We start from the raw sequence: 20,470 nt of genomic DNA, 5'->3' as shown, positions 1-20,470 counted from the left end.
CTTGACTAGCTGCCCCTTAAATGCATCGATGCTATTCGTTTCAACCGCTCCCTGTGGTAGTGAGTTCCACATTCTCACCACTCTCTAGGTAAAGAAGTTTCTTCTGAATTCACAATTGGATTTCTTGGTGACTATCTTATATTGATAGCCTCCAGTTATGCTCTTCTCCACAAGTGGAAACGTTTTCTCTGTATCCACTCGATCATAACCTTTCATAATTTTAAAGACCTCTATTAGGTCACCACCCCCTCGGTCTTTTTTCAAGAGAAAAGAGACCCAGCATGTTCATGCCTTCCTGATATGTATACTCTCATTTCTGGCATAATTCTTGTAAATCTTCTCTGCACCCTCTCCAGTGCCTCTATATCCTTTTTATAATATGGCGACCAGAACTGTATGCAGCACTCCAAGTGTGGTCTAACCAAGGTTCGATACAGGTTTAGTATAACTTCCCTACTTTTTTCTATACGTCTAGAAATAAAACCTAGTGCTTGGTTTGCTTTTTTTTTAAATGGCCTTGCTAACCTGTGTCCCAACTTTGTGATTTGTGTATTTGTACTCTGAGATAGGCGTTGATAGACCAGAGAAGCTGGGGTTGTTCTCCTTGGAGCAGAGAAGATTGAGAGGAGATTTGATAGAGGTTTTCAAAATCATGAGAGGTCTGGACAGAGTAGATAGAGAGAAACTGTTCCCATTGTCAGAAGGGTTGAGAACCAGAGGACACAGATTTAAAGGGATTGTCAAAAGAACTAAAGGCGACGCAAGAAAAATCTTTTTTTTTAAAAACACAGCGAGTGGTTAGGATCTGGAATGCACTGCCTGAAAGGGTGGTGCAGCCAGACTCAATCGTGGCTTTCAAAAGGGAATTGGATAAGTACCTGAAGGAAGAGAGTCTGCAGGACTGCGGGGAAAGGGACTAGCCGAGAGCTGGCACGGGCTCGACGGGCCGAACGGCCGCCTTCTGTGCAGTAACCATTCTATGATACCACTCTGTAGATTTTAAAATGGCAGACTAGACAGCAAATGCATTTGTTTAAAACAAAAGTCTTAAACATGTTGTGCAAAGAATATTTTGATACTGTACAAGAGTTTTCAATGCGATGGTTAAAAGCGACAGTCAGGTTGAAAACGTTGAGGGGAGTTTTTAATGCGTCTTTCCAGCATGAATTGCCAAGCACACAGTAACTTGCAGTACAGGGACAGCAGCTTCTTCAATTTGTGAAGCGATAAAGGGAGACAATTTCAAATAAATAAGCAAATTACCAATAATACAAAATCCAACATCATAACCCGTTTAAAAAAAAGTGCAAGTAAAATAAATCAATCTCAAATCACAATTATATAACTTAGATCCAACAAAATAAAATTTGTAATAATTGTGGATAGATGTATGTACATTGACAAACATACAGTACGCAGTTTAACAATGAGTTGTGCATGTGTCACATTACTGACCTATTGTGTATACAGAATTAATGCCCGTTCTAAATGCTGGTGCAAGTTAAATTCCCCTTTTATTAAAAAGGTAGAATTTAAAATTCAACCAAATTCCATACAGTTGGAATGTTTTACAAACAGACCCCCATCCTCTAGGAAACAAAATCGAATAGATTTGTGCCCGTTTAAAGCATGAGGGGTTAATAAGTTAAAAAGGCAGACAATTAAAAATAAATATATACATCACCAGGACTCAGCATTTGTAGAGATGCAAGACTTAAAACATTCGTACAACTGGAGATTTTCCTGCATGGAGCATTTCTCCACAAATGTAACTATATTGTTTTTACCATTTACATGCAAATGACTGGGAAGCATGTTGCTTGAAGAGATGAGTGTGCTTCATAACGTGTTCGCACAGCAATGTCCTCTGTGGAGCCTTCCTGGAGAACATTAATAATGGGCATCTGGCAAAGTGGTTATGGAACATTAAATACTTTTTGTAACACTCACTTTACAGACAGGAGTGCCATTGTGTAAAAGCTGTTGTGTTTTGGAGGGACTGCTGCCAGTTTTTGCGAGTGTGTTCAGAAGTTAGACACCACTCTCTATCTTTCAACACCAGTTACACGACTCAGGATACAGCTTCCTCTGTGATTGCACGTAGTTTCAAGTTCTACTCCAGGGTAATGCTGTAGAAAGTTGTAAAACAGACTGCAGATGTTCTTGTAATGGCAGGAAGTTTTGACGGGCATGTCATGCTCCAGTGGCCTGTATACTTCACTCTAACCCATCCCTCCCATTCTACAGTTCATTGACCACGTGAGAATCATATTTTAAATAAATTAATTGCGGAGCATCCATTTGTGCTCTAAACAATTAGAGCAATTGTGCTCTAAACACTTATTGTTGGGCAAGTTATTAATTTTGGTTTAGGACTAAAAAAGGTACATCAAAAATCTGAGTACATAAAGAAATTTTCAATTGGATATCCAATTAATGAAAAATATTTAAATGCTTTTTTTAAACAAACTTTGTTTAAATTTATTATTGATGCCAATATATAGCTCAACGCTTTTTGGTCTTCATGTCACAATTTGAAACGATCCAATTTTCTTTCTACCGATCAGTATTTGTCCTAAAATAATTGTAGAAATGCTTTTATTTTTAAAAAAGGTGGTAAATTAAGCCCAAAAACACCCTCAAATCGAAAACCAAGGATCATTGTGCAATGCAGCAAAACTAAATCAGAGGTTTTGTGGGTGAAGAGCTGCAGAGAAGATAGAGGGAGATTCATCAAGCTTTAAAAGTCTTCACGGCTTTTGTCAGATTGCTGTAAAACTCAACCATACTAGACGGAAAGAAAGAGTCCACCACGGATTGTGGGAGATAGCCACCAAGGTCAGTCTGAAAGAACGTAGTTATGCGAGTCTTCCGTGGCTCCCTAGAAATGAAACACACGCAATCTAAATGCACTTGCCGCACCCACAATCCAGTCTTGCTCCAACACTTAACATTTTCCCAAGGAGCTCGGAGTTCCTTCTGCCCCACAATCTCCTTTTACTCATTGTGAAGAAAATGGGGGCACTAGACGTCAACTTCAACTGCCCTGTCATTGGGGCAAGTTTCCAACATTGCATTTTGTTGGTGGTTTGCTAATATCCAGGATAACAATTTTACACAGCAAGAGCTCCTCCTGTGTGGACACAGGTTCCCAACATGCTTTCAAAGTTAGAAATATTTCTCAGAAATAGAAATTCCAGCTATTATTCAGCAGTTGGATCTAATCAATTGCACTCGCATAGCAGTGTCGAAAGTTGCTTGCACGCACTGGCCATTACGTTGAGTTTGGGGCTGGTATAAACAGAGCGAATAGTTTGGCAAGCTCAACAAAATGGCATTTTGATCACATTATGGCTGCCATCATTTATTTGGTTGGATCAAGACACGGGTTAAATCTGTCACCAATCACACTTAAGGGAAACTCCCACGCCAAAGTGAGACGCACACAGTTCACACATATGGATCCAATCAGAAAGCCTGCACCAGAAAGGACGTTAACACGTGTATGCACACAATTACAGAATAAGATTACCTGTCATGTTATAGGTTATTTGATTGTTACCCCCATCATTCATTCCCATTGCCTCATTTATGGTTGCTTTTATGCTTCGTGAAAAGCATGTATAACACTGGGGACAAAGCGAAGATGTTGATTAAAAATTCGCTATTGATTTCTTTGAGCGAGTGCTAAAGGTGCAGACTGCGTGTACTACATCACTTTCCTATGGTGTACCACTGTAATTTGGGCCTTGGGTGCGAGAGATCTTTCTGGACCACTTCCTACACGTCCTCAAACTAGTGGAGACGCTGCATCCTCCATACTCAGTAATTCACTGGAGAAGCAAGCGTCTCTCTCTTTCCCTCCACCCTCCCCCAGTGCTCAATATAATTATGTTGGATGGTTGTATAGTTTATGGTGCAATAGTTCTCAGCAAAATGGAATTGTAATCAATCATATTATGGCTGTCATAATTTATTTGGTTGGATCAAGACTAGGGTTAATCTGTCACCAATCCAGAAGGTTGGATTTCTGGGAGAGAGAGATGTTCGTTTCTCCAGTGAGTCAATGAGCATGGAGGATGCAGCATCACCACTGGTTTGAGGGCGTATTAGAAGAGGTCCAGAACGATCTCACATACCCAAGGCCGTTTCCAGATGGTGCTAATTTTTTCTGTGGAGACAATATCCGCAGGGACCCACAGGTGTGGTATTACTCACATGTGAGTACAGGGTATTGAGAAATTGATAACGTACATGGAGTTAATAAGTGTAATGGAGTGTATTCCAACTATTATGGACAAACCTCATATCAAGTGTGCTACACAACAGGGAAGGGAATCTGCCCTGGCCTACATGTGACTTGTCCACACTATCTCATGGACTTAATACTCTCTGAAAAGGCCTATCACGACAACAAGGAATGGGCAATGAATGTGAATAAGCCAAGTTGAGTCTCAGAGGTCCACAGCTTTCCTTGTGCTTATCACGATAATGTCTGAGCCTCTGCAGTGGTTGTATTCATGGCCTGGCAGTTGAAGCCAAGTTTGTCTTGGATAGTCTTCTAGTGGATCTGTTTCACACATCCCTCCGGGATTTTGATCGGTGGAGATGGTATTTAAGTGGCTATTTCTTGCTCTGAGGCAAGTGCGCTGGCATGTGGAAGTCATGTGACGACCACCCTCCATCTCCTGGGCAATATCTCTTGGATAATAGGCACTGATCCCATTCACGAATTAACCACCAGTCAGCCTGTGATGTTACATTAGTCGGGTCACTGAATTCAGGATGTTATAAATAAAAGTTCAAATGGGTTTGCACGAGAGTAGTGTGCTGGATTTATAATTCAGAATTATGGTCACCCAGAACTGATGTTGGGTTTCGCTTCCCTTTTCACGATGATGTAAAACAAAAAAATTAAAGGTCCGTTAGCCGAGAAACAAGCGTGTTCCTCGGAGGGAGGAAGAGTACAATATTTGGTCGCAAAAGGAGACTGAAAAAAGTTAAAAAGGGCTCTTACCCTGGAATGGGAGCACAGAAACATCCACATGGATGGTTGAATCCTCTCACATAGTGAGCTTTAGGGGGACAGCCAGGGTGTTCCACATTCGTAGCTGTGAGGAAAACAGGGTATTTTTAGTCACTTCAAATAATAGCACAGAACACTCAAACCTCACGGGAACACGAAAACTGTGTGCAATGAATAGCCTACATTCTGATTTCACTTTTACTGTAGAGCCTTACACAGTAGGCACAACATTGTATGCACCAAGCTATTACACAGATTCAAACTTGCACTTACTGTATTCAACATGGAATTCAAAGCAAGTTATTCACATCTCAGCATTTTATTCTACCGTACATTTTCATTACAGCTGACCTGGTTTTGTGTGCTAGTTACCATTTGAGGATATCGTCCCATCTTCGTATTGTTTGATTAAAACGACATCCACAAAATCCCTTGGAGAGATTACACCCACAGCCGCTGATGGTGTAACAGTCCTGCAGACAGACACCGCCTAGAGAGAGATAGTACAAACAATCCTAAGTCCAGCACTTCATCCATCATCCATTTCTGTTGTGCAGCTGTTGAAAGTGAATATGACAAATATTCACATATTTCCAGGTGAATTCTCAAACAGGGCACCATGCTTCTAAAACATTTGCCTTTATCAGACAGACAGACAATAATGTTGCAAAGTACTGCCACTTTCAAAGTAGATCTTAATGTACAAAATGCCTAATACCATTAACAAGCAGACATCGTGGCATTGCTCATGGGTACTCTTGGATGGCATTGTAATGTTTAGCTGCTAACCTGGCCATTGTCTTAAATAGACAAATCCAGATATTTACAGATACTTATAACAGCTGAGGTTAATCAGAGGGCAAGTGTCGCTACCTGGCCAATATTTATCCCTCAATCAACATTACTAAAAACACAGCTTACCCGGTCATTATCACATTGCTGTTTGTGGGAGCTTGCTGTGCACAGATTGGCTGCCGCGTTTCCTATATTACAACAGTGACTACACTTCAGAAGTACTTCATTGGCTGTAAAGAACTTTGCGATGTCCTGAGGTGGTTAAAGGCACTATATAAATGTAAGTCTTTCTTTTTCTTCACGTAAAACCCAGGCTGCAAGACAATGACTGTGTCCTTTTTTAAACAAAGATAGTTTTGCACTAGCCCTGAAGTGATATCTAGTGTGTGATAGATGCACGCTAAACACAATGGGATAGTGTTTCCGCTTTGGGCGCAATCTGTGCTAGTTTTCTGAATTAACTTCTTTGCTCAAGTTTCCACTCAAGTCATTTGCATAAAGCCAAACGCAAAATCTTCCATGAACCGGTGCAATCGGGCAGAATTTTAGAATGTAATTGTTTATTTTTTTTTCTTGCATTCAAAATATTCCTCAATATACTGGAGTGTAGCTTGGTACAGTTTGATTTATACAGCTAAAAATGGGTTTATGAGATGAGGAGAAACTTCTTCACTGAGTTGTGAGCATGTGGAATTCTCTACCACAGTAACTTTTTGAGTCTAGTTCATTAGATATATTCAAAAGGGAGTTAGAAGAGGCCCTTATGGCTAAAGGGATCAGGGGGTATGGAGAGAAAGCAGGAATGGGGTACTGGCTCGAAGGGCCGAATGGCCTAAGCCTGCACCTATTTTCTATGTTTCTGTTTTTTTTAAATCGCAAAAAATTTGCATTTTTAGTCGGAGTGTCTAGTTTACCACCTGTGGGCAACCTAATTTTAAATAACTGAAAATAACTTAAAACTATACAGAACCATTTACGAGTTCCATTGGTGTTTAGTAATCAGTTTATTAAATTAAATATTTAACATTTAAAAGATTTTAAAAAAGGTGTCTATTTAGTGTCCTTGCACCTAAAAAAACCCTTAATTTTAAACAGCCCCCTCAAAGGGATTGCTAATGGGTGCAAGTAAAGGAAAGTCGCCATGGTAACTAATTTAACCTGGGGGAGTGGCCAGTTTTGTGGGCAAGGGCGGCTCCAGCGCAATGCTTTTTTAAACCAGCGCAAAAGGTTGCGGAAACTCGTTTTGCACGGGTCGTAGTCTGCACTTGAAATTCCTCGAACTGTTGCGCTGGTTTGGCTGATTTCGGGCAAATTGCACCGATAAAAAGCAGTGCAACCCTGCGGGAACACCAGGCCAATATTTAATACACAGAGAAACAAAACAGAAACAGAAACAGAGAGACAGAGACAGGCAGACAAAGGAAGAGAAAGCCATTGAAGTTACTTGGGTATACAGGGCGTAATGTCAAAGTTTACAGATGACACGAAACTCAGAAAAGTAATAAACAGCGAAGAGGATAGTGACAGACTTCACGGGGACCTAGGGGAAAAGGTTGAGGCAGTGAGTGAGGAAGTGGGATTAGTTTGGATTGTTCTAGCAAAGAGCTGGCATAGACACCATGGTCCTACCAACCTCCTTCATATAATCGTATAGTGCATTAGGAAGCCATTCGTTTCATCGTGCCTGTGCCAGCGCTTTGAAAGAGCTATCCAATTAGTCCCACTCCCCTGCTTCTTCTCTTCTGCCAACTATTTATCCAATTCGGGAAATGGGCTGACACATGACGGATGAAATTTAACGCAGAGCAGTGTGAAGTGATGCATTTCGGAAGCAGGAATGAGAGGCAATATAAACTAAATGGTAAAATTTTAAAGGGGGTGCAGAAACAGCGAGACCTGCGGGTATATGCACACAAATCTTTGAAGTTGGAAGTACAAGCAGAGAAGGGAGTGGCAGAGAGTACAAAAGCAAGGAAGTTATGCTAAACCTTTATAAATCATTGGTTCGGCCTCAGCTGGAGTAATCTGTCCAATTCTGGGCACCGCATGTTACAAAGAATGTCATGGCCTTGGAGAGAGTGCAGAACGAATTTACTAGAATGGTAGCAGCGATGAAGCACTTCAGTTAGACTGGAGAAGATGGGATTGTTCTCCTTACAGCAGAGAAGGTTAAGGGAAGATTTAATAGAGGCATTCAAAATCGTGAGTGATAATAGAGTAGATAGGGAGAAACGGTTTCCACTGGCAGAAGGGTCGGTAACCAGGACACAGATTTAAGTTAATTGGGAAAAAAAAGCCAGAGATGAGGACAAAGCAAATTGTGCTGCCTGAAAGGGTGATGGAAGCAGATTCAATAGTAATTTTCACAAGAGAATTGGATAAATACTTGGAAAAGGAGTGGGACTAATTGGACAGCTCTTTCAAAGAGCTGGCACAGGCACGATGGGCCGAATGGCATCCTAATGCGCTATACGATTCTATGAAGGAGGTTGGTAGGACCATGGTGTGTGCCAGCTCTTTGTTTGAGCAATCCAAACTAATCCCACTGCCACATTCACTGCCTTAACCTCTCCTTATGGCATAACATTCCATGCTCCAACAACCCAAAGTAAAGAAATACTCACTAAAAGGAATAGCCTTTCCCTCCTAACCTTTCTCGTCACTCTCCAACAATTTTAAATTGATAATTTTTGTCGTTGACCCAAACAGGAAATAGTTTTTCCTTATTCACTAACAAAACTCTTCACAACTTTAAAACATTTATTAAATCTCATCTTAGTCATCTCTGCTTCCATAGAAATAGTCCTGATATCTCTAATCCTCATAACTAGTTTGCTATCCCAGAATCATCCTGGTGAATCAGTGTTGTATATTCGCAATGACTTTAATGTCCTTTCTATATTGGAGTGCCCTAAACTTTGGATTAAACTGTAGCCCAGCCCGGTTTTGTACCAATTTATCATTCACTCTTTGTAGCCATTGTCCCCATTTATAAAACCCAAAATGTTACTGACTTTTTAAGGACTATTTATGGCTATACTATATATATTGATCCTGAGGCTCTTCCACTCCCTTCAGTGTCTTTCCATCCAGCTTGTACTCTTGATTTCTTGTTTTTCCTCTCAAAAATGCACAACCACACAATGTTCAACATTAAATCTACTTGTCTGTCCATTCCACTCCCCTCATTTGTTTGCCAAGCCCACTCCTGATATTGTGCTGCCTGTTCCCAAGTCCAAATCATCAACTACAGAACAAGAGTGGATGCAGCACTGCATTCTGGAGTGCACCACTTCCAACCCTTCTCCAATTCAAGCAACACCCACTAACCCTTTGCTTCCCATCTGTCAATCAACTTTCGATCCCTGCTGCTACATTTCTTCTTGCACCACAGGCCTGAATTATTGTTACATTTTTGCAGCTTACCTTCCCACATACAAAGCCAGAGTTCTGATCTTCAGCCTGAATAGCAATTAATTTTTGAATGAACTCATCCATTGTGTACTTATCAATTAGACTCTGTAGCTTAAAAGGGACATTCTAGCACCAGGATAATGTAGTGTGTTTTACAATGTATAATGCTCATGTCCTTCTGATACATCCTTTGACCACGAACAGTGGCACAGATAATAAGCAAGGTGATGCATGTATAAGGATAGCAGCATTACATGATGTAATGCAGGATGCATTATTTTGATGGTGTATTTTTGGTCCTGTTCAGAATAAAATGAGTGGTGGTTACAAAAATAAATTAATATAAATAGATTGCATTGTGTACATAGATTGAAATTAAATTACAAAATCGAATTGTTTAAGATTTTATATAATCTATAGCTTTAGGAATAAAAGAGGTCAGGTGAGGGAAAATTGAGATATCTAAAGAGAAAGGTCAATGCAATAGAACAGTGCAGCGATTTGGGTAAAATTAAGCAGACAGGGAGGGACAGAGAGTTTAATGGTAGCAGTGCAGCAGAGAATAAGGTCCAAGTAGGGAACAATGGAAAAAAAATTAAAGGATCTTTATCTGAATGCATGGAGCATTCGTAACAAGATAGATGAATTAGTGGCATAAATGGATTTGATACAATAGCCATTACAGAGATGTGGTTGCAAGGTGACCAAGGTTGGGAACTAAATGTTCCAGAGTATATGACATTTTGAAAAGGCAGACTGGTAAGGTGGGGGGGGGGGGGGTGCGTAGCCCTGATAACAAAGGATGACATAAGGACAGCAGAGAGAAAGGATCTTGGCTCGGAAGATCAGGAAGTAGAATCAGTATGGTTGGAGATAAGGAATAAGAAGGGGCAGAAAACACTGGTGGGAGTAGCAGAACAGTAGCTTTACCATTGAACAGAATATTAATCAAGAAATAGTAGGAGCTTGTAACAAAAGTACTGCAATAATCATGGGGGACTTTAATCTTCATATAGACTGGACAAATCAAATTGGCAAAGGTATTCTGGAGGACGAGTTTATGGAATGCATTCGGGAAAGTTTCCCAGAACAAAACGTCATGGAACCAATCAGGGAACAGGTTATTTTAGATCTTGTATTGTGTAATGAGACAGGGTTAGTTAGAAATCTCATAGTAAAGGGTCCTCTGTGCCAGAGTGATCATAATATGGTAGAATTTCACCTTAAGATTGAGAGTGACTTGCCCGAGTCTGAAACATAACATAATAAATAGGAACAGAAGTAGGCCATACGGCCCCTCAAGCCCTCTCCGCCATTTAATAAGATCATGGCTCATCTGATCATGGACTCAGCTCCATTTCCCTGCATGCTCCCCATAACCCTTTAGTCCTTTATCGCTCATAAATTTGTCTATCTCCGCCTTAAATATATTCAATGACCCAGCCTTCACAGCTCTCTGGAGCAGAGAATTCTATCGATTTACAACCCTCAGAAGAAATTTCTCCTCATCTCAGTTTTAAATGGGCAGCCCCTTATTCTAAGACTATGACCCCTATTGTTAGCTTCCCCCATGAGTGGAAATATCCTCGCTGCATCCACCTTGTCGAGCCCCCTCATTATCTTATATGTTTCAATAAGATCACCTCTCATTCTTCTGAACTCCAATTGTGTATAGGCCCAACCTACTCAACCTATTTTCATAAGTCAATCTCATCTCCGGAATCAACCTAGCAAACCTTCTCTGAACAGCCTCCAATGCAAGTATATCCTTCCTTAAATACAGAAACCAAAGCTGCACGTAGTACTCCAGGTGTGGCCTCACCAATACCCTGTACAGTTGTAGGACTTCTCTGCTTTTATACTCTATCCCCTTTGCAATGAAGGCCAACATTCCATTTGCCTTCCTGATCACTTGCTGTACCTGCATACTAACTTTTTGTGTTTCATGCACAAGGACCCCCAGGTCCCTCTGTCCTGCAGCACTTTGCAATTTTTCTACATTTAAAATTAGAATTTACTTTTCTATTTTTTCTGCCAAAGTGGATAGCCTCACATTTTCTCACATTATACTCCATTTGCCAAATTTTTGCCCATTCACTTAGCCAGTCTACATCCCTCTGCAGATTTTTTTATATCCTCCTCACAGTTTGCTTTCCCACCCATCTTTGTATCATCAGCAAACTAGGCCACAATACACTCAATCCCTTCATCTCAGTCATTAATGTAGATTGTAAATAGTTGAGGACCCAGCACCGATCCCTTCGGCATCCCACTAGTCAGTTTGCCAGCCGGAAAATTACCCATTTATCCCGACTCTCTGTTTTCTTTAGTTAGGCAATCACCTATCCATGCTAATATATTACCCCCAACCCCGTGAACTTTTATCTGGTGCAATAACCCAAGGTGTGGCACCTTATCGAATGCCTTCTGGAAATCCAAATACACCACATCCACTGGTTCCCCCTTATCCACCCTGTTCATTACATCCTCAAAAAACTCCAGCAAATATGTCAAATATGATTTCCCTTTCATAAAACCATGCTGACTCTGCTTGATTGAATTATGCTTTATCAAATGTCCCGCTACTGCTTCCTTAACAATGGACTCCAGCATTTTCCCAATGACAGATGTTAGGCTAACTGGTCTATAGTTTCCTGTTTTTTGTCTGCCGCCTTTTTTTTTTAAATGGGGCATTACATTTGCAGTTTTTCAATCTGCTGGGATCGCCCCAGAATCCAGGGGATTTTGCCAATTACATAGGTATGAAGGGCGAGTTGGCTAAGGTAGATTGGAAAATAGATTAAAAGATATGGCAGTAGATAAGCAGTGGCTAGCATTTAAAGAAATATTTCATAATTCTCAACAAAAGTACATTCCATTGAGAAACAAAAACTACACAGGAAAAGTGATCCATCCATGACTAACTAAAGAGGTTAAGGATAGAATTAGGTTGAAAGAAGAAGCTTATAATGTTGTGAAGCATAGTAGTAAGCCGGAGGATTGGGAGAGTTTCAGAAACCAGCAAAGGATGACCAAAAAATTAATAAAGAGAGAAAAAATATACCGAGTGAAAACTAGCAAGGAATATAAAAACAGATTGTAAGAGCTTCTACAAGTATGCAAAAAGGAAGAGAGTAGAAAAAGTTAGCAGTAGTCCCTTAGAGGATGAGGCAGGAGAAATTATTATGGGGAATAAGGAAATGTCAGAAACGTTAAACAAATATTTTGCATCTGTCTTCACAGTAGAAGATGCAAAAAGCATATCTAAAATGATGGGGAACCAAAGGTCTAATAAGGGTGAGAAACTTAATGTAATTAATACAAGTAGAGAAAAAGTACTCGAGAAACTAATGGGACTAAAAGCCGACAAATCCCCTGGACCTGACGGCCTACATCCTAGGGTTGCAAAAGAGGTGGCTGCAGAGATAGTGGATGCATTGGTTTTGATCTTTCAAAATTCTCTAGATTCTAGAACAGTCCCAGTGGATTGGAAGATAGAAAATGTAACACCGCTATTCAAGAAAGGAGGGAGAGAAAAAACAGGGAACTACAGATGAAGGATTGTCGACCCGAAACGTTAACTATGTTTTTGTCTCCACAGATGCTGTCTGACCCGCTGAGATTTCCAGCATTTTCTGTTTCTATTACAAGCCAGTTATTCCGACATCAGTCATCAGGAAAATGCTGGAATTCATTGTTAAGGAAGTGGTATCAGGGCACTTAGAAAATCATAACATGATTAGGCAGAGTCAACGTGGTTTTATGAAAGGGAAATCGTGTTTGACAAATTTATTAAGAGTTTTTTCAGGATGCAACCAACAGGGTAGATAAAAGGGAACCAGTGAATGTAGTATATTTGGATTTCCAAAAGGCATTCCATAAGGTGCCACAGAAAAGGTTATTACACAAGATAAGGGCTCATGGAATTGGAGGTAATGTATCAGCAGGGATAGAGGATTGGTTAATGGCCAGTAAACAGAGAGTAGGGATAAACGGGTCTTTTTCAGGTTGGCAGGCTGTAATTAGTGGGGTGCCGCAAGGATCAGTGCTGGGCCTCAGCTATTTACAATCTATATTAATGACCTAGATGAAGGGACCGAGTGTAATGTATCCAGGTTTGCTGACGATACAAAGCTAGGTGGGTCAGTAAGCTGTGAGGAGAACACAAAGCATCTGCAAAGGGATATAGATAGACCTAGTGAGTGTGCAGTAAGGTGGCAGATGGAGTATAATGTAGGAAAATGTGAGGTTATTCACTTTGGTAGGAAGAATTAAAAAAAACAGAATTTTTTTAAAATGGTGAGAAACCTTTAAATGTTGGTGTTCAGAGAGATTTGGGTGTCCTTGTACAAGAAACAAAGCTAGCATTCAGGTACAGCGAGCAATAATGAAGGCAAATGGCATGTTGTCCTTTATTGCAAGTGGGTTGGAGTATAAGAGGAAGGAAGTCTTGCTACAATTGTACAGGGCCTTGGTGAGACCATATCTGGAGTACTGTACACAGGTTTGATCTCCTTATCGAAGGAAGGATATACTTGCCTTGGAGATGGTGCAATGGAGGTTCACTAGATTGATTCCTGGGATGAGAGGGTTGTCTTATGATGAGAGATTGTGTAGAATGGGCCTATACTCTCTGGAGTTTAGAAGAATGAGAGGTGAAACATACAAGATTCTGAAGGTGATTGATAGGATAGATGTTGAGAGGTTGTTTCCCCTGGCTGGAGAGTCTAGAACTGGGGGGCACAGTCTCAGGATAAGGGGTAGGCCATTTAAGACAGATGAGGAGGAATTTCTTCACTCAGAGGGTTGTGAATCTTTGGAATTCACTGCCCCAGAGGGCTGTGGCTGCTGAGTCTCTGAGTATATTCAAGGCTGAGATAGATAGATTTTCAGAGTCTGGAGGAATCAAAGGATATGGAGATCGGACGGGAAAGTGGAGAAGGCCGATGATCAGCCATGATCTTATTGAGTGGCGGAGCAGGCTCGAGGGGCTGTATGGCCTACTCCTGCTCCTATTTCTTAAAAGGAATGCCCCTTAAAATAAGGGGATATAACATTTATTTGCATATTAAAAGGTATTAAAATATAACTTCTATGAAGTATTTTCCATTACATTAAATCTTAATGAACATCCTGTGGCATTATTCACACTAATTTGGAGGAAGTGCCATTTCTGAAGTCATTAGATGCACATAGATGCTGTGGGGTTTGTTGGATTGAAGAGGTGCGCGAGGAGTTTAGGAGGCTGGCGAAGTGAGCAGCTATGGGTGTGTGGCGAGTTGTTTGGGGAGAGGAGCAAATGGGAATAAAGAACTTGCATTAGTATAGTACCTTTCACAACCTCAGGATGGTCCAAAGCACTTTACAGCCAATGAAGTACTTTTGAAATGTAGTCACTGTTGTAATGTAGGAAACATGGCAGCCAAATTGCACACAGCAAGCTCCCACAAACAGCAATGAGATAATGACCGGATAATCTGTTTTAGTGATGTTAATGTTCAAAAAAATTAAGGGATTGAGTGTAATTTAGGGGGCTGGGAACTACTGTTGGAAGTATTTGGGGGGATTGGGGTAGTGGGTGCTCAGGGAGAGTGGCCTGGGGTAATGAGCATTCAGATTGGTGGTGGGGGTAGTGAGTATTGAGAGGAACTAATGAGTATAAGAGGTGGTGAGTAGTTGAATGGGGACAGAGCAGTGTGGATGGTGATTGTTGGGAGTGGGTATTGGCGGGTGGGTGGGTGTCCGATGTCGGCAGGGGGCGCGGCGGGCAGGCACCAGCGAGGAGCGGGTATTGGCGGAGAGCAGGTATTGGCTTGTCACTGGGAAATGGAGGGCATGCAGAATAGGAGAGAAGCAACTGTGGCAGTCTGAAATAAATAAATGTGGAGGAATAAAGCTAGAAGGGAGTAAAGAATGAAAGAAAGAGTAATGAAGCCAGCTGGAAACAAATTTGCAAAGGTAGAGAAAAGAAAGGGAGTGTAAATAATAAAGAAATACAGGGAGAGGAATGGAAGACCGAGGCTGTAAAGAAGGGGATAGGGCAGGTGGGTGGTCTGAGGAATACAGAAGATGAGAAGGAAAAACTTCCTGTTGGGAATAGAGGGAAGGAGAGGGCGAGGCCCAAGGTTTGAGGGAGCAGTACAAGTGAGCTGGGCTGAAGCCGAGACATCCATTAATTGCAGCGGTGGCACATGGGAGGGATAAGTGATCATGCGAGTTGGGGTTGGGAGAGCTTGGCAACGACAAGCAGGAGAACGGAGAGCAAAATCTTTTAAGTGTGAAGTGAGGGTTTGTTTGAGATGGGGAGGACGGTGAAGGGGAAAAGCAAACAATCGTGGATGGGAGGTCAGGAGGAGGAAATTAAAAAAGGTAAAGCAGCAGCACGCCATTTATTAGCATCTGTGCAGATATCTCTCTCTGATGCTTTATAGGAACAGAAGGCCATTTAGTCCCTCGAGCCTGTTCTGCCATTCAATGAAATCATGGCTGATCTGCAACCTAAATCCATATACCTGCCATTGCCTTTGGTTAACAAAAATGTATCACTCAGATTGAAAATTAACATTTGATCTGACATCAACTGTCGTCTGTGGAAGAGAATTCCAGGCTTCTACCGCCCTGTGTGTGAAGTTGCTCCCAATTTCAATCCTGAAAGGTCTGGCTCTAATTTTCAGACTATGCTCCCTAGTTCTAGACTCCCCAACCAGCGGAAATAGTTTCTCTCTATCTCCCCTATCTGTTTCCCTTAATATCTTGAAAACTTTGATGGGATTTGGAAATGGAAATGGGAAGAGACTCGGGGTGCCAGGGAAGGCGTAGAACCCAGTGTAAATAGAGGATGAGGGGGAATAGGCAGGAGTAAGCCTCATGGAGAAAATGTTTCTCAGGAATATAGAAAATGTGAACCACCATTTTATTTAGAATTGATTCATTTTTGATGAGTTTGTTATCTTATAAATATTAATTTCACACCATAAATTAGCAACATTAGAGATATTTGGTAAAGGAAAGATACAAATAAGATTAAATATCAGAATTAGGAGTAGGCCATGCGGCCCCTTTAGCCTGCTCCGCCATTGAATATCATGGCTGATCTTCGACCTCAACTCCACTTTCCCACACTATCCCTTGATTCCCTTAGTATCCAAAAATCTATCAATCCCGTTCCTGAATATAGTCAGCAACTGAGCATCCACAGCCCTCTGGGGTAAAGAATTCTAAAGATTCGCAACCCGCTAAGTGATGAAATTGCTCCTAATCTCAGTCTTAAATGGCCAACCCCATATCCTGGGACCACGCCCTAAGTTCGAGACTCTCCAGCCAGGGGAAACAACCTCTCATCTAACCAGTCAAACCCCCTAAGAATCTTATATATTTCAATTAGATCACCTCTTTTCTTCTAAACTCCAGAGACTATAGGCCCAATCTCTCCTCATACGACGCCCCTCTCATCCCAGGAATCAATATAGTGAACCTTCGTTGCACCGTCTCCAAGGCAAGTATATCCTTCAGATAAGGAGGCCAAAACTGTGCACAGTACTCCAGGTGTGGTCTTACCAAAGCCCTGTACAATTTTAGCAAGACTTCCTTACTTTTGTTACTCTAACCCCCATGCAATAAAAGCCAATTTGCCTTCCTAATTGCTAACTGTATCTGCATGCTAACTTTGTGTTTCTTGTACAAAGACACCTAAAAATCTCTGAACACCAATATTTAAAAGCTTCTCACCATTTAAAAAATATTCTGTTTTTTGATTCTTCCTATCAGTGAATAACCTCACATTTACCCACATTATACTCCACCTTATTGCCCACTTACTTACCCTGTCTATAACCCTTTGCAGACTCCGTGTCCTCCTCACAGCTTGCTGTCCCACTTAGCTTTGTATCGTCAGAAAACTTGGATACATTACACTCAGTCCCTTCATATAGGTCATTAATATAGAGTGTAAATAGCTGAGGCCCCAGCACTGATCCTTGCAGCACTCCACTAGTTACAGCCTGCCAACCTGAAAATGACCAGTTTATCCCGACTCTGTTTTTTTTGTCTGTTAACCAACCCTCTATCCATGCTAATATAGTACCCCCAACATCAAAAATCCAAATATACTACATCCACCGGTTCCCCTTTATCGACCCTGCTAGTTACATCCTCAAAAAACTAATAAATTTGTCAAACACGATTTACCTTTTTATGAAACCATGTTGACTCTGCTGAATCATGTTATGATTTTCGAGATGTCCTGTTACCACTTTCTTAATAATGGATTCCAGCATTTTCCCAACAACTGATGTCAAGCTAACTAGCTTGTAGTTCCCCGCTTTCTCTCTCCCTCCTTTCCTGAAGAGCGGTGTTACATTTGCTACCTTCCAATCGGGGGAATTTTGGAAGATCACAATTAATGCAGCCACCTCTTTTAGAACCCTAGGATGTCGGCCATCAGGTCCAGGAGATTTGTTGGCTTTTAGTCTCATTAGTTTCTCTAGTACTTTTTCTCTACTGATATTAATTACTTTAAGTTTCTCACTCTCATTAGCCCCTTAGTTCCCTACTATTTTTGGTATGCTTTGTGTGTCTTCTACTGTGAAGACAGATACAAAATATTTGTTTAACGTCTCTGCCATTTCCTTATTCCCCATTATAATTTCTCCTGTCTGGGCCCACAAGGGACCAACGCTTACTTTTGCTACTCTCTTCCTTTTTCAGACTTGTAGAAGCTCTTACAATCTGTTTTTATATTTCTTGTTAGTTTACTCACATATTCTATGTTTTCCCTCATCAATTTTTTGGTCAACCTTTGCTGGTTTCTAAAACTCTCCCAATCCTTATGCTTACTACTGTTCTTCGCAACATTATAAGCTTCTTCTTTCAATCTAATACTATCCTTAACTTCTTTAAGTAACGGTGGATGGATCACTTTTCCTATAGAGTTTTTATTTCTCAATGGAATGTATATTCGTTGAGAATTTGGCAATATTTCTTTAAATGTTTGCCACTGTTTTTCTACCACCATAACTACTAATTTATTTTCCCAATTAAACTAAGTCTTACATATTTTTGCCTGCACTATAAAAAACTACATCCTAAACAGAATAAGGATAAAAAATATTCTTGCCCCACATTATGCGTAGCGGTTTATTTACATATTCAAGTAAGGAAACAAATATATCTGTCTTTTAGTAATTGGTAGAAACTAACCAAAAAATCACTCGCTTGACTGTCTCTGGGGAGATCACCTACAAACGTATTTCCAAATGTTCAAATTGAAAATGGCCCCTCCTCCCATGCAACATGATCTGATTCACCACAAGCAACGAATGATTTTTATAGGTATAATGATAAATCTGTTTCAAGTTGTGTGTAACGTTGGCAGAAGCACGTCAATGGCCATGCATTGTCAGAACCAATGCCACAAACGGTCTGGTAAGTAGCGTCCTTCCGATTTTACTGACACAGGTAGCAGCCCTCATTTTATGGTTAAAATAATCTGTAATGCAAATTTGCTTATAGTCAATCTAAGTGGCGAGCCTGGATTGACAGTCTAAGCAAAATGTGTATTAGACTATTCTAACCGTAAGTGTCATCTGTGGCTCAGTGGGTAGCACTCTCGCTTGAGTCAGAAGGTTGTGGGAGCAAGTCCCACTCTAGAGACTGGAGCACATAAATCTAGGATAACACTCCAGTGCAGTACTGTTGAAGATGCCGTCTTTCGGAAGAGATGTTATACCGAGGCCCCATCTGCCCTCAGATAGACGCAAGAGATCCCATGGGACTCTCTGGTGATAACTCGGGATCTGAAAGTTCACAACAGACCTCAAAAATTGGGAGTGCGGTAGACCCTGTAAGTTACCAATGGAAGAGCACTTTGTTAAATTATTCATTTAGAGAAATAGAGTTGTTGTCATAAACTGATCGAAAATGTTTCATCATACTTCATGGGCATTACAAACTAAATAAGCAAATATTATTGCCATTCAATTGTCTAAATGAAAAGAGTGCTAAAATCATTTAAAAACCAAATACTTCTTGCAAGTCAAATCAATCATGGCCAACAAACTTACATCATCGATAGTTTCAATCAGCTCAAATACTTTAACATTTTTGTCCCACTTCACTCTTAGCCCATCAGGCACTGGTTTTAGACACTCCCAGACTTCATGTGGAGCACCTTTAATTATCCCTTCACCTTTGTACCTGAATCAAAGACCACAAGAGGAGAAAAGGGAAAGCATCAGCAGAGTCATTACTTACACAATAACTGGGGGCCACTGTAACTGGCAAGCATTGCGGCCTTGTTTCAAACTGTTGCCGTGGGAAAGGAAGGGGTTTTGCTGCAGTTGAGGTTAAGGCACATTGTTGGTGCAGAGCACAGGAATCTCTTACTCTGCATCTAACCCATGCCAACTATGGCAAATCACAGCTATCTAAAAACTTTTGCAAATCGCATTAAGGAGCAATCTACCTTGATCCATAAAATAATCCAGTGTGTGATTCTTTAAAATGTTAGTTTTAGCAAAGCATTAAACACATTGCCTCCAGTTCCTTGAATAGGCTGTGACATGGACCACTAACTATTTTCATTGCTTTGTTTTGGGTTGTAGGAATTACGACTAGATGAAAATGCGACTAGGTTATAGCTAATGTGTCACCGCTAGTTTCCATGGTAGTAAGCAGGGAGGCAAACTCAAGGCAACTATTTTCCAGTCCTGCAACATCACCAATTTAAAATGCTCATCTGTTGGGTTTAAGTCTATTCATGGCCTTGCCCCCTCTCTACTTCTAACCTCAAACCCCTCCCACCCCCCGAACTCTGTGTTCTTCCAAATTAAGCACTTCTCTCCACCGTTGGTGGCCGTGCCTTCAGCTGCCAAGGCTCCGCACTCTGGAATTCCCTCCTTAAACCCCTCTGCCTCTACACCACTCTCTTCTCCTTAAGTGACCCTCCTTCAAACCCACCTCTTTGATCAAGCTTTGGGCGATTCCTCCTAACATCTTCTCCTTTGGCTCAATGTCTATTTCCACGATTATGTCTCTGAAACGCCGTGGGGCATTGGTCTAGGTGCTTTACAAATGCAATTTGTTGTAATGCATATAGGTGAACCAGTCTGGCAACTGGCGATCTCATTCTTGGCAGATTTATGCTCAGGCTTTGCGTATGGGTACAATCAGTTTCCATCTGTGTTACACCTCTGTATAGAGCCAGTGTGAATGAACACATGGAAATATGCAAATGCT

At 41.0% G+C, this 20,470-nt stretch overlaps 1 protein-coding gene across 2 annotated transcripts in view; it reads right to left on the bottom strand.

Annotated features, from left to right (window-relative positions):
- Window positions 1–1,122: 1,122 nt before the first annotated feature.
- The window catches only part of stard5 (StAR related lipid transfer domain containing 5), a 34,065-nt gene continuing 14,717 nt past the window's right edge, over window positions 1,123–20,470 (bottom strand). For both annotated transcript variants that reach the window (XM_070858678.1, XM_070858679.1), the window contains exons 3-6: window positions 19,297–19,429; window positions 5,399–5,516; window positions 5,018–5,111; window positions 1,123–2,881 (exon numbers count right to left, since the gene is read on the bottom strand). In XM_070858678.1, coding sequence (XP_070714779.1) covers window positions 2,734–2,881; window positions 5,018–5,111; window positions 5,399–5,516; window positions 19,297–19,429 — 493 coding nt within the window. In that variant the 3' untranslated portion in view covers window positions 1,123–2,733. The remainder of the gene's footprint in view (window positions 2,882–5,017; window positions 5,112–5,398; window positions 5,517–19,296; window positions 19,430–20,470) is intronic.

This window comes from Pristiophorus japonicus, chromosome 17, assembly GCF_044704955.1.
Source record: "Pristiophorus japonicus isolate sPriJap1 chromosome 17, sPriJap1.hap1, whole genome shotgun sequence".
Classification (NCBI taxonomy): domain Eukaryota; kingdom Metazoa; phylum Chordata; class Chondrichthyes; family Pristiophoridae; genus Pristiophorus; species Pristiophorus japonicus.
This window is presented reverse-complemented; position numbering and strand designations above follow the sequence as displayed.